Source organism: Bombyx mandarina, chromosome 21 (genome assembly GCF_030267445.1).
Source record: "Bombyx mandarina strain Sakado chromosome 21, ASM3026744v2".
Lineage (NCBI taxonomy): Eukaryota > Metazoa > Arthropoda > Insecta > Lepidoptera > Bombycidae > Bombyx > Bombyx mandarina.
The window spans coordinates 2,037,120-2,050,370 of NC_143227.1; the positions used below are offsets into that span (position 1 = coordinate 2,037,120).

Genomic DNA, 13,251 nt, shown 5'->3' on the forward strand with positions numbered 1-13,251 from the left:
ATCGATTTTACGAATCACTGGTACAAACACTGGTGGAAACTTAATGCGTAATGTTTGTTTGGGTGTGTTTTTGTCCTTCTTTTACATCAAATCGATGTAAGAGATTAACACATTTTTTTTAAAGTGATAGTTTTAGATCAGATTGGTGGTATAGGTTAATTTTTATTTCGAAAAAACATCTCATTCTCACGGGAAACTACACCGACATTTTACGTTGACCACGCGGTAACAGCTAGCCGGTAACAGATATGTATTATTTTCAAGTTTCTACTAACTAGGTATATTAAACGCTTTTAGTTTTATGTAATTCATTTCTTGAATCTGTGGTGGTGTTTGAAGATAGATTTCAAACAAACGTTTTTTTAAAAATAATTTAATATACTTAGTCTGGCCATAAATACTGTTACAATTAAAAATAAACAAAATATTAAATTTGAATTTGGAATCTGTCATTTTTATATGATTGCTCATTGAGTTTTCTCATTTTGGCGCCAATACATTGTACAATATTTTGCGATATTAAAATGGAGTGGGGTGATAAAGAGAACCGAATCGCTGTGGTTGCATTACACAAAGTAGGTATGGAGCCAAATGCAATTTTTAAAACTCTACATACGCTTGGTATTAGTCAAATGTTTGTGTACCGGGCTATTAATAGGTGCAATGAGACCTCCTCTGTTTGTGACAGAAAAAGATCTGGCCGTCCACGTAGTGTTCGTACGAAAAAGGTGATCAAAGCAATAAGAGAAAGAATTCGAAGAAATCCTGTCCGAAAGCAAAAGATTTTATCTCGGGAGATGAAGATTGCACCTAGAACCATGCCGCGTATTTTAAAAGATGACTTAGGACTTTGCAGCGTATAAGAGACGTACTGGTTATTACTTAACCGATAATTTAAAAGAGAATAGGGTGGTAAAATCGATACAACTACTGAAGCGGTACGCCAAGAGAGGTCATAGAAAATTTTTGTTTACGGATGAGAATTTTTTTACAATTGAGCAACATTTTAACAAACAAAATGACCGTATTTATGCTCAAAGCTCTAAGGAAGCTTCCCAATTAGTCGACAGAGTGCAACGTGGGCACTATCCGACTTCAGTGATGGTTTGGTGGGGTATTAGCTATGAAGGAGTGACTGAGCCATACTTTTGTGAAAAAGGTATCAAAACATCGGCACAAGTGTTTCAAGATACCATTCTTGAGAAGGTAGTGAAGCCCCTTAACAACATCATGTTCAATAATCAAGAATGGTCCTTCCAGTAAGACTCGGTGCCAGGTCATAAAGCTCGGTCTACGCAATCTTGGTTGGAAACGAACTTTTTGGACTTCATCAGAGCTGAAGACTGGCCGTCGTCTAGTCCCGATCTTAGTCTGCTGGATTATGATTTATGGTCAGTTTTAAAGAGTACGGCTTGCTCTAAGCGCCATGATAATTTGGAGTCCCTAAAACAATCCACACAATTGGCAGTGAAAAATTTTCCCATAGAAAGAGTGCGTGCTTCTGTTAATAACTGGCCTCAACGTTTAAAGGACTGTATTGCAGCCAATGGAGACCACTTCGAATAAACTTTTTATACTTTAAATTGTTTTATATTTATGTATTAAACTAACACACTGTAAAAGTAATAAATGTTATTTGCAATAGAATTTTTTATCTTTTCCTTTGTCTCAGTATTTATGGCAAGACTAGGTATATAATATGTAGTTTTGAATAAAAAAATAGCATAGAAAGCACAATATTTGCACGGCCTTAGGGCGCCATTACCATCAAATCCGACTAGTGTAGAAGCTTCCTATTTAAAAAAATTCTCTTCCTGGCCTCATCTACTACTTCATTACTGTGGGTCGCAATACACCAAATAAGAGATGAATTTCTCTTTGATGAAGACGATGATAATTCTATTTCATGCTATTCATCTATGAATGAAATGAATCGAAGATAATAATGCGAAAAATGGAAGAATTTTTTATTTCTCTACAGACTTAAAAGATCTGGTAAGTAAATAATACATATTATATAAATATATATATTTTAAAAATTTATAACAGAGTTTAATATTAAACAAAGATTATTCATTGTACTTGCTTATACCCGATCCTGTAGACCGAATGGTAAACAGGCGACGTCGCACAAAATACGTCATTACAGATCCTCCCGATCCATTAACAGCGCTTTTAGGTACCACAAGCACCGGTCACCGTCCTCATCGAACCCGTCGCTTGCGACGAAGGGCTCAACGAGCGAATTAACCCATAGACACAGCCCACTGAGTTTCTCGCGGGATCTTCTCAGTGAGTCGCGTTTCCGATCAGATGGTAGATTCTGCGAAGCACTGCTCTTGCTAGGGCTAGTATTAGCAACACTCGAGGTTTGAGCCCCGTGAGCTCACCTACACGTCAAGGCGAATCTGAAACAGCCTTTACGAGAAGCAAGATAAATACCAGGTGTTTGGATTTATTAACTACCTGGTACTTGGGTTTTTACCTGAGGAATTGTAATCGAGGTATTGTCCATATTTTTTTGTGTGTTTGGATGGTACGTACATTGTACCTGCAACTCCTACAACAGTCACTTTGAATTAAAAACTATAGAGGAACTTGGGTCGTTTTGGCTCGACTATATAGTTTTTTCTTTCTTTCGAATATACATTAAGCTGCGCTTTCAATATATAAGTCCTATTATTGTTAGGTACGTCTCTTGTTACCCTTATTCCACAAGATGGAGTCGGCGAAACATTTCGATGTAGTGTGATATAACTTAAACAACCGACCACTGAACTAATTTTTCTTCTTCTTAATTTTTTCAGTATGGCAATCGACACCTTGCTTTTTTTCTTTCCTACCTTTTTTTGGTTGCTTAAGGGGCTATTCCAACTGCGTGCAGACGGGTAGGTGAGCTCACGGGCCCAACCGGAGAGAGTTTGTTAACACTAGAGCAGTGTTTCGCCGAGTCTACCACAGGATCGAAACCGCGAACCCACTGAGAAGATCCGGCGAGAAACTTAGTGGGCTGTGTCTATGGGAGATCTTGCCATGACGTTGTTGCCAGTGTCGAGTTAATATAGTCTTTTATTATTATTACATACCCACACATACTTTGATAAATGAAAAATGAATTCCCAAATGAATCCCGCCAAAAATTATCGAACTTCTGTCAAACAGTATCGCATTTGATGATGAAGACTGCTTAAGCCCGTGCTAATTTGCCACTTTTTTTTATAAAATTATTACTATTTTTTTATCTGTGTTTTTTTTTTGTCCTTCTTTCACGTCGACAAGAAGCAGCTGATTGACGTACTTTTTTAAAGTTATAGTTTAAGGTGGGATAGGCTACCTTTTATTCCGAAAAAAATCGCATTCCCACGGGAAACTGTTTTATTAATTGAATTATTGATTCATACTTTTTTATGACTGAAGCTGCGGGTAGCTGCTAGTGATAAATAAAGTGTAATAATGCAATTTTGTAAAAAAAATCTTAAGATATTAGAACCAAGTGTGAAAAAAATAGAAATATTTAGGCCATTAAATAGGCCATTAACAAAATACCTGTTTATGTTTGGATTTAAACCAACCGGGCGTAAATTTAAGTTTACAGTCGCCCAGCAACTGTTTTTGGAGACCGTCACATTTTAGCGCCGCAAGCTTAAGGCTGAAGGGCTTAAACCCAAATCCGCCACAACCTAGCATAGCCTTACTCCATGTCTTCCTGTAATTGCATTATGAGGGGGGCAAAGGGGTTCAACGAAAAATGTCCAGCTGCGTAATTATTAAAAAAATTTTGTAATAACATAAGACCATTGCCAATCCGTACCTACTGGTGATTTTAAGCTACATAATGGTAATTCTGTCACAAAGGTCACAAAGTATTATCCGTTTCGGTATGAAGAACCTCAACCTCATTTCTCAAGAGGAGAGGGTATAACAAACTAGGTGGATTGTGTGGAAAAATCTAAAGACAAATAACATAACTTAATAAAGTAGGTAATGAATAAAGAAAAAGATGCACTAATTTACGGCCTCAAATAATAATTTTGGTGTATAATATGGTGGCTACGATATATACAATGAACACTTTCTAATTTATTAACCAAATGGTACTTTTTCTTGTTTGATTCACTTTGAGTTTTTCTTTAGCTGGCGCCCTCTGTTTTTTGAGACAATATGATAGCACCAAGATTGCAACAAAGGTAGTTTTGAAATGCATCAATAGGTGGACATTTGAAATTTCACATTCTCAACAGTTTTTTAATGGATATTCTCACAACATATGATATAGTCACTACTCGCTCAACGTTAGCATAACTCACTAGGTTACTAGTTAGGTAGGAAAAAAATTTACTCACTCAAAAATATCAGATTTTCTATATTTTCCTGTTTGGTTCGTTTCTAAAAAATTAAATAATCAGTAATGAAGTCTGTCAGTCCAAAAATAGATGTCACTGTTTTACAAAAACCGTTGCTGCTGTACAAGAAATCATTGCTTTTAAATGCTGCTTTTTTATGTAAAATTAATATTTAAATGAATGGTAGGTGGTAGGACATCTTGTGAGTCCGCGCGGGTAGGTACCACCACCCTGCCTATTTCTGCCGTAAAGCAGTAATGCGTTTCGGTCTGAACGGTAGGGCAGCCGTTGTAACTATACTGAGATCATAAAATATGCCGGCCACTCACATGCGCGCAAATATTCGTACATTGTACGAATGTTTGCGCGCATGTGAAGGGCCGTCAGACATTTATTCGCAAACTTAGAAGCTGTGCAAATGGGTTCGCATACCTACTCAATTTGCGAAACCGTTTGCGCTTCCTCCTACACTTGTTTACGAATGTCTCACGAATTTCTCCTCCTTTTTAACTCGTCAATAGAACATTGAAGAGAAAAAGAGTTTTTAATTCTTTCCCAGACATCATTAACAGCCATGCTGTTTTTATAGGATTTCTTTTGATGAAGATACGCTACACAGTAGACGTCACGAACTATGAAAATGGCGATACGTCCGTTATCTTCGCAATCGTCGGCGCAACTGGGCAAACGCATGTGTGGGAGACCACGCGAAGGTACGTGGTTCGCGCGCTTTGATGTCTGTTAAAAAACCGACACAGCTTGGAAAACCACGAATGCAGCGAAAACTTTGCATAATCATTTGCAAATGTCGTCCTACACTTGAGGGTTTGCGTATTCGTGCGCATGTGAGTGACCGGTGTTAGAACTTATATCTCGAGGTGGGTGGCGCATTTACGTTGTGGATGTCTATGGGCTCCAGTAACCACTTAACACTAGGTGGGCTGTGAGCTCGTCCACCCATCTGAGCAATAAAAAAATAAAAAATAAAATAATTAAATATTTTTTGGAAACTTTTGTAAAGATATTCATTTATTAACCTGTAGAAAATATTTTTTACATATTATAACTTTAAACCACTAAGTAAATCCAACATTAAATTTATTTCATTTAAAAATACGCGCTATTGGAATTGCAAATGCATTGCATTTGTTAGTGCCTAGTATTGTGGTAGCATTACTTATACTTTTAGTATTAATTTGATCAAGCTGTGCGAAATGTTTTATTTTGTTAACTTTAGTAAATCTTAGGCACGATAATAGAAGGTTTTGAATTATTCATATATGTGAAAGTGTATAAGTGTCTTTCAAAAAATCAAAATTGGCGGATGTGGCTTGTCACGTTCTTTCAAATACTCCTTTGAAATCTTAGTAATTTTTTACTTACAGTTTTATTTTACCATATCTCATCTATTTCACTTTTGTTTGATTTCAAATTCAATTTAATTATTCATACAACAGATATGACTTTCATTTACGTTACAAAATAGTTTATGTATGGGCTAAGCTTCCTTTGCTTCTTCAAAGGACGTATTAAACACGAAATAATGAAGTCTGTGGTTCTTGTTGTAGTTGTCAAAATGGCACGTCATCAGCAAGATGTTGATGAACTTTTCGATGTAAAAAATGCATTTTATGTTGGAAATTATCAGCAAGCTATTAATGAGGCACAAAGCGTTAGCGTAAGTCATCCTTAGAAACCTTCTATAACCATTAAATTATTATGAAAGTGTCTAATTAAGCGTTCTTCGGTGGCGGATAAACCGACCATGTTTTTCGATGTAAATCTCTGAAAGCAATACATGTTGTGTTTGTAGATTAATATCCTACAGATCTACTTAACTTTAATCTAACTTTGGTACCGGAAGGATAACTTAACTTTCGAAATATTATTACAAGAAAATTTTCTCTCGTAGACAGAAATTACACCATAAATTAAAGAGGATATTATAGAATTTAAAATTTTTTGCATTGAAAGTATGAAATTATTGATCCTTCTGACATGCCAATAGTGAAATCATCATAGAGCTAAGTTTATTGATTTACAACACCTCTTGCAGCCGTCTACACCCCTGGTAGCACTCCAACGCGATGCATTCCTATATCGTTCCTACATTGCCCAGGGTAACTACAGGATAGTGCAACAAGAACTAAAGACTGCAGATCCTATGCTACAGCCATTGAAGAGTTTGGTAGATTACTTACTACCTGATGCCAATAAATCTGCCATTGTCGCTGATATTGATGCTCGAGTATGTAATTATAAAAAGTTACTTATAATGTGTGTCGGTGCTTGTTATTACATTGAAAAAAAATGCTCAAAACTAATAGAATTTGAGCAGGGAAATATACATGTTAGCTATGGAATTTAGACTTGTAATTAGAGTTGAAGAGTATTAAATACAGTTGTATATTTTTAATATTAACTTGGCTAAAAAACAAAATCCTAACTGTACTTATGATATTGTAGGTGGCTAAAGGTACAGAGCTGTCCAATGAAATATTCTTGATTGTTTCTGCAACAATTTACTATCATGAAGATAATTATGAAGCTGCATTAAAGTGAGTAGTGTATTACAATAATAAATATTCTTAGATGCCTGCAGCTCTAGTCTAAAAGTAGGTATAGGGACCTTGGTAACCCTGCTCATTGAACTCATTGAAGAACTTTACATAAATTGTAACCCATACATCAGCCCACTGAATTTCTTGGTTGATCTTCTCAGCTGGTCTTGACTTTTATTCAATAGAATTGTAGATGCGTTCTTGATGCAACTGAAGAAGCTGATAAGTCTCCTTTGGAGGTGCTGGAACAGCTGTTACCAAACGCTGTTACAAAGTCTCTGTGCTGAGCTTACACTTGCTCACTATCCTGGTTATACTGAAGACTTATTAAAAACAAATTCTGCTACTCATGAGAAGGGACATTAAGTGTAGGTCTATAAAAATATGTAACAAAACTGTATTGAAATATAACCTGACATATGTGTTAAAACTTGCAATTGAGTTTAAAGGAATAATAGCTGAATGTAAATTTTATAGAATCCTTCATAATGCTGAATCGTTGGAACTAAGAGCATTCACACTCCAGTGCCTACTGGCTATGAATAGACCAGACCTTGCACGCAAACAACTGAAGTTGCTGCAGGACATTGAAGATGACGGCACTTTGACGCAGCTAGCACAAGCATGGCTGAATCTAATTCAGGTAACTTGAAATTGTTTTTGGTGATATACAATTTTTAAGGGTCACTTGTAACATTTCATTCATATTCATCACAAACATTTCATTGTTGAATTCAATATTGAAATCAGTGAAAGTCCAAGTTTATCATATTGATTTTATTTTACTTGTTGTGTGACTGATTATTGTTACTATTCTCTGGTATGGTATTACGGATTATATTTTGAGGATCTTAAACATAATAAGAATATGCGACTAACATCCAGACTTGCTTCTACTTCTGTATCTTTATGTTTACAGTAGCAATAACCTCATTTACTTTTCTACCAAACACACTAATTCTTACACCCAGATCCTCCTAACTTAAGACAATACTTATGGTAGCGGAGGTAGGCCATCCTGTATGTATGTTGGATTTACAGTCAAAGTTCTTTTTTTTTTTTTTTTTTTTTTCCTACCTAAGCTGATAGCCTTGAGAGGCTATGTCAGCGTAACCCTAACTTTAGTAGGTGAGCTCACGGGGCTCAACCTGACGATGTTGCTAACACGAACCCTAGCAAGAGCCGTGCTTCGCAGAATCTACCACCGGATCGGAAACGCGACCCACTGAGAAGATCCGGCGAGAAACTCAGTGGGCTGTGTCTGAGAGTTAATTTACCCGTCGAGCCCTTCGTCGCAAGCGACGGGTTCGACGAGAACGGTGACCGGTGCTTGAAGTACCTAAAAGCACCGTTAGTGGATCGGGAGGATCCGAGATGACGTGTTTTGGGCGACGTCGACTGCTTTCCATTCTGTCCGCAGGATCGGGAATGTAGTTACCGGCGGTCACGATGAGAGGGTTCTCGTGTCGTGCCGCTTTATCGAAGTGGCGCATGGACGCCGACTGCAGATACTTACTGATGGACTCTAAGTCCAGGTCGTCATTCCTGACGAACCACGGGGCTCCGACGGCTATCCTGCAAAAACGGGATTTAATAATTTGAAATGATTTTAGGTGTAAGCGGGCCGCGTGAGCGAACACTACACTTGCATAGGTCATGACGGGGCGTATGCAAGTTTTGTAGAGTGTCACCTTATTTCTAAGGGACATTTTACTTCGCCTACATATCATCGGGTAGAGACGTCCTAGAATGAAGGCGGCACGGTCGCGTACCGTCTTAATGTGGGGGCGGAATGTCATCCTACTGTCGAGGGTGACGCCTAAGTATTTGACCTTCGGGGCCCACGGTATGGGCTGGTCGAACATCGTGATCGGGCGAACGGCGGGGGCGGGGGTATTGACGCGCCTAGTCGGGAGGGGGATGCTCAGCGTGGTGTTCGGAGGGCGACCCCTTTTGAAGAGCACCGCTGTGCTTTTCGTGGGGTTGATGTCGATGCGCCACTTCCGGAACCACTGTCCCATGGTGGTAGCTGCGGTCTGAAGTCGTCGATGAAGCAACGCCTTCTTCCTACACGAGTAGTAGATGGCGGTGTCATCGGTGAAGAGCGCCAGATGGGTCTCCGGAGACCGGGGTATATCATTGATATACAAACTAAATAGTAACGGGGAGAGGGCGGAGCCTTGCGGGACTCCGGCTGTGACGTGACGGGGCCGGGAACGCGTTCCCTCGACTCGATATCGGAACGAACGGTTCGACAAGTAGTATCGTATGATGAGCACGAGTCTGTCTGGCACTCCCATGTTATACAGTTTGTATATCAACCCGTTGTGCCAGACTTTGTCGAACGCCTTCGCTATATCGAAAAAGAGGGCTCCTGTCGGAATGGGTTTCAAAGTTCTATTGTGATGCTTGCCTAATATATCTTAAACTTTTTTTTTTCAATGATGTTGATGAGCAGTTGAATTCAAAGTGCATTTATAGGTTGGATCAATGGATCTCATAGACACGCATTAATTAATATAGTTTAAATTTTGATGTTTTTTCTAATATCTTCGTATAGTTACAACGGCTGGGAAGGATGGGACCTTTCAAATCGAAACGCATTACTGCTTCGCGCCAGAAATAGGCAGGGCGGTGGTACATACCCTTGCAGACTTACAAGAGGTCCTACCACCAGTAAAAAAGTTGTTTGCAGATTGTAGTGTATTAGTGAGTGTACTTGTTCTCCTTTTAATAAAAGGATTGCTAAGTGCGGGTTGCATAAAGACAGACACACAATGAACTGATTTGTTACCGAACACATGTGCTTAAGTTCTTTATTAAATAATAAAACATAATACAGATTAAACCAGATGTTTGCAGATTAATGTAAAGTTTCCATTGTACAGGGCGGCCCTGGTATCCAAGACGCACACTACAGCGTGATGGAGCTATCTGAACGTCTCGGTTCACTGGGACCTGGTCCGGCCTCTCTCGGTGCTGGGGCTGCAGCTGCCAGAGGTCAACACTGAAATAATTATCTCTATAATTTTAAATAACTTATACGATCACAGCTCCCAGTCCTCATTAACCCTTTGACTGCCGTGTAGGGCACCGGTGCTCTACGCGGCGCACTCAAGTAATTACGTCTATTTCTGTTACTAAGCGCCTGGTTTACCTAATTTTTCCTTCTTTTCTTTGTTAATGTATGTTTTAGACATTTAATTCTTTTAAAAAAAATAGATTCATTCTCAGTATCTGCGGATTGGTCATTCCCAAAGTCTACTAATATTCCGTCGCCGTAGTATGTAGATCGAAGAGATAAATTGTCATAATGACTTCAGTGCGCCGCGTAGGGCACCAGTGACCTATGTGGCAGTCAATGTGGTAAGAGCCAGTAGAGTGTGACAAGAATAATACACTGTCAACTCTGGTGTTTTAAGCACAAATATGGCTAACCCGCCATTGTTTAACATTTGAAATAGATACAGTAGTGGAACCAATATGTGCCGGTTAAAAAAATGATTGGTGGTGCGATGACCTCCGAACGGTGGCCGTCAAGAGGTGAATGAGGAGAGCCAAAGACCGGGCTCAGTGGTGTGGATTGGGAGAGGCCTATGTCTAGCACTAGACGACTGTGGGCTGATGATGAAGATGATGATGATGAAAAATAAATAATAGCTTAAAAAAACGTACAAAATACGCTTTTATGGAAAATGCAACTAAAAAATAGAAAATAAATCTTAATAAATTTGAATTAAAAATAGTGTAAGAAAAGATGATTTTATTGTAAAAAACCGTGGGGTGCATGGTACAAGTAGTTATAAATATTTTATGAACAGATATGAGTAGAAGGGTTATTTTGATAATATCCTGAAAAGCACCCCACGCTTTTTTACAATAAAATCATTTTTTCTTACTCTATTATGTTCACTATTTAATTCAAATTTATTAAAATTTATTTTAATTTTTTTAGTTGGATTAGTTGGTTTAGCTTTTATAGAAAAAGCGTATTTTGTTAGTTTTTTTAAACTATTATTTATTTTTCATTTTTAGTTGAGTTTAAATTTTTTCAATTATTTTTTTAATATTTAATTGTCATCGGTCCTTAATAAGTATACCAAATTTCGTGTTAATCCGACGTTTTGCAGGGGGTCAAAATGATGTTCAAAGATTCCGTTACAAACATACATACACACGTCTGAAGCTAATAAAAGCGTATTAAAAATGTCCCATATGTTACTGATGAGACAAGTGACAGGTAAAATGTGTTGTGTAAGGGTAATAGTAAGATACGTTGCAATGTGCAGGTATGTGGGAAGAGGCCGAACAGCAACTGACAGACGCAGCGTCCCGCGCCCCACAGCACGCCGACCTGCTGCTCGGCCTTGCGCTCACCGCGGCGCATCTCGGGAAACCACCGGAGGTGAGTCCACTGTTTGTTGTTGTGGAGGTATACGATAAAGGAAAGATCTTACACCGAAAATTAGACTGTGGGTCCGGTTTTTTTTTCATACCTAAGCTGATGGTTTTGAGAGACCATTTTAGCGTAACCTTAACTAGTAGGTGAGCTCACGGGACTCAAACTTGACGTCGTTTCTAACACTAGACTTAGCAAGAGCCGTGCTTCGCAGAATCTTACTGGTGGTAGGACCTCTTGAGTCCGCGCAGGTAGGTACCACCACCCTGTCTATTTCTGCCGTGAAGCAATAATGCGTTTCGGTTTGAGGGGCGGGGCAACCGTTGTAACTATACTCGAGACTTTAGAACTTATATCTCAAAGTGGATGGCGCATTTACGTTGTAGACGTCTATAGGCTCCAGTAACTACTTAACACCAGGTGGGCAGTGAGCTCGTCCACGCATCTAACCAATTAAAAAAAATCGACCACCGGATCGGAATCGCCGATCCGGTGGCCGATACCTACCGATCGTTTTGATATGCGTTTTGCTATTTGAAGACAGATGGCGTTACTTGTACCGACACAATATAATTCCCTTTCCGCTTCACAGGTGTCGGCCCGATACCTGGCCCAGTTGCTCGACAGCCACCCCCAGCATCCGTTCGTGAAGGAATACAAGGCCAAGACGGACGAGTTCCAACGTCTGGCCGCGCAGTACCAACCCTCAGTGGCTAGTTAAACGCATGGTGTATATGTAATACGAACCTATGTAAACGTATTAATTATGTGTGTTAAAACGTGTTTAATAAAGATTTATTCCATTTATTTCATTTTATTAAATAGAATTTTATTGGCTAAACGAATGCACGGCTTCTCTTTTTTTCTATATATAAATAACTAGCGACGCGCCCTCGGTTCGCTTCGGAAACTGTAATTTATTATTGATTTCTCCACTATTTAATGGATGTTATTGTACATATAAACCTTCCTCTTCAATCACTCTATCTATTTAAAAACCGCATCAAAATCCGTTGCGTAGTTTTAAGATTTAAGCATGCATAGGGACAGAGAAAGCGACTTTATTTTATACTATGTAGTGATTACATCATTGATTTTATAGAACTAAAGCGATTCAAAAGATTAAACTATATTGTCTAATTTTGCAAATGAATTGTGGAAGTTTGTTAAACTTTGTGTTTTTATTTAGAAATTGATTGAGACACCAGAGGTGTTGTGATGTCTTTACGTTATATTAAATTAACTGCATTACGGATTCGACGCACACGCCATCTATGTAAATTTTATGACACTCGCAGAACCCTACGGAATCTTACCATCAATAATTTAATAAAGCCAGTTAGAATTATCTACCGAGGTGATCGAATGTTAATAAAACACAAAACATTAATTTTAAATGTAGAACAACAGAGATATTATTCTAGAATATACAGGTAAGTAACTGCTAAACCTGAGAGAATAAAATAAAAGAATTTGCAATTTTTTGGCCTTTCCAGTGATCTGTGGAGATTATTCAATTTTGTCTAATGCGTTTTATACGACGCCCTATGTAAAATAATCTTACGAATTTATGCTAACAAGTGACAAAGGTTTCGAGAAATTTGAACGCTTCGAAATTTGATTCGCTGAAGTTATTTTTATGCTGACTCTCAATTGTCAAACATTTTAGTAGGTTTCGGATATTAAGTGTATTCTACATATGTTTCGGCATAGCGTGGCGAACTATTACTCCTAGGCTTATAATTTTTCGAATATTAATGTTGATATCGGCATACGTTATCCAAACGACATTGTTGGCTTCAGTGTGCTTAGTACGAGTTTTTTAACGTTCTCGATAGCGTAAAAGTTAGCTTATGGAATGGGATCGTTTGCTTACGTTTGCCGCTAGGGGAGCTGTTCCAACTGCATACAAAATTGGCTTAACTTTAACGCTATCGAGAACGTTAAA

The 13,251-nt window shown here is 38.4% G+C and overlaps 1 protein-coding gene across 1 annotated transcript; it reads left to right on the forward strand.

Annotated features, from left to right (window-relative positions):
* The first annotated feature begins 5,878 nt into the window (after positions 1-5,878).
* On the forward strand, positions 5,879-12,110 carry epsilonCOP (coatomer subunit epsilon). The gene is made up of 7 exons (XM_028170758.2): positions 5,879-6,021; positions 6,400-6,591; positions 6,810-6,901; positions 7,382-7,547; positions 9,793-9,904; positions 11,194-11,309; positions 11,896-12,110. Exons 1-7 carry the CDS (start codon positions 5,887-5,889, stop codon positions 12,022-12,024), a joined length of 942 nt encoding a protein of 313 aa, XP_028026559.2. The 5' UTR covers positions 5,879-5,886; the 3' UTR covers positions 12,025-12,110.
* The last annotated feature ends 1,141 nt before the right edge of the window (positions 12,111-13,251 follow it).

Bases quoted from the DNA above. Each gene is read 5' to 3' on its own strand.
- epsilonCOP (XM_028170758.2), top strand. From the start codon at position 5,887: ATGAAGTCTGTGGTTCTTGTTGTAGTTGTCAAAATGGCACGTCATCAG. The intron at 9,905-11,193 runs GTCAACACTGAA...TGCAATGTGCAG, and splicing joins TGGGGCTGCAGCTGCCAGAG to GTATGTGGGAAGAGGCCGAA. The intron at 11,310-11,895 runs GTGAGTCCACTG...TCCGCTTCACAG, and splicing joins ATCTCGGGAAACCACCGGAG to GTGTCGGCCCGATACCTGGC.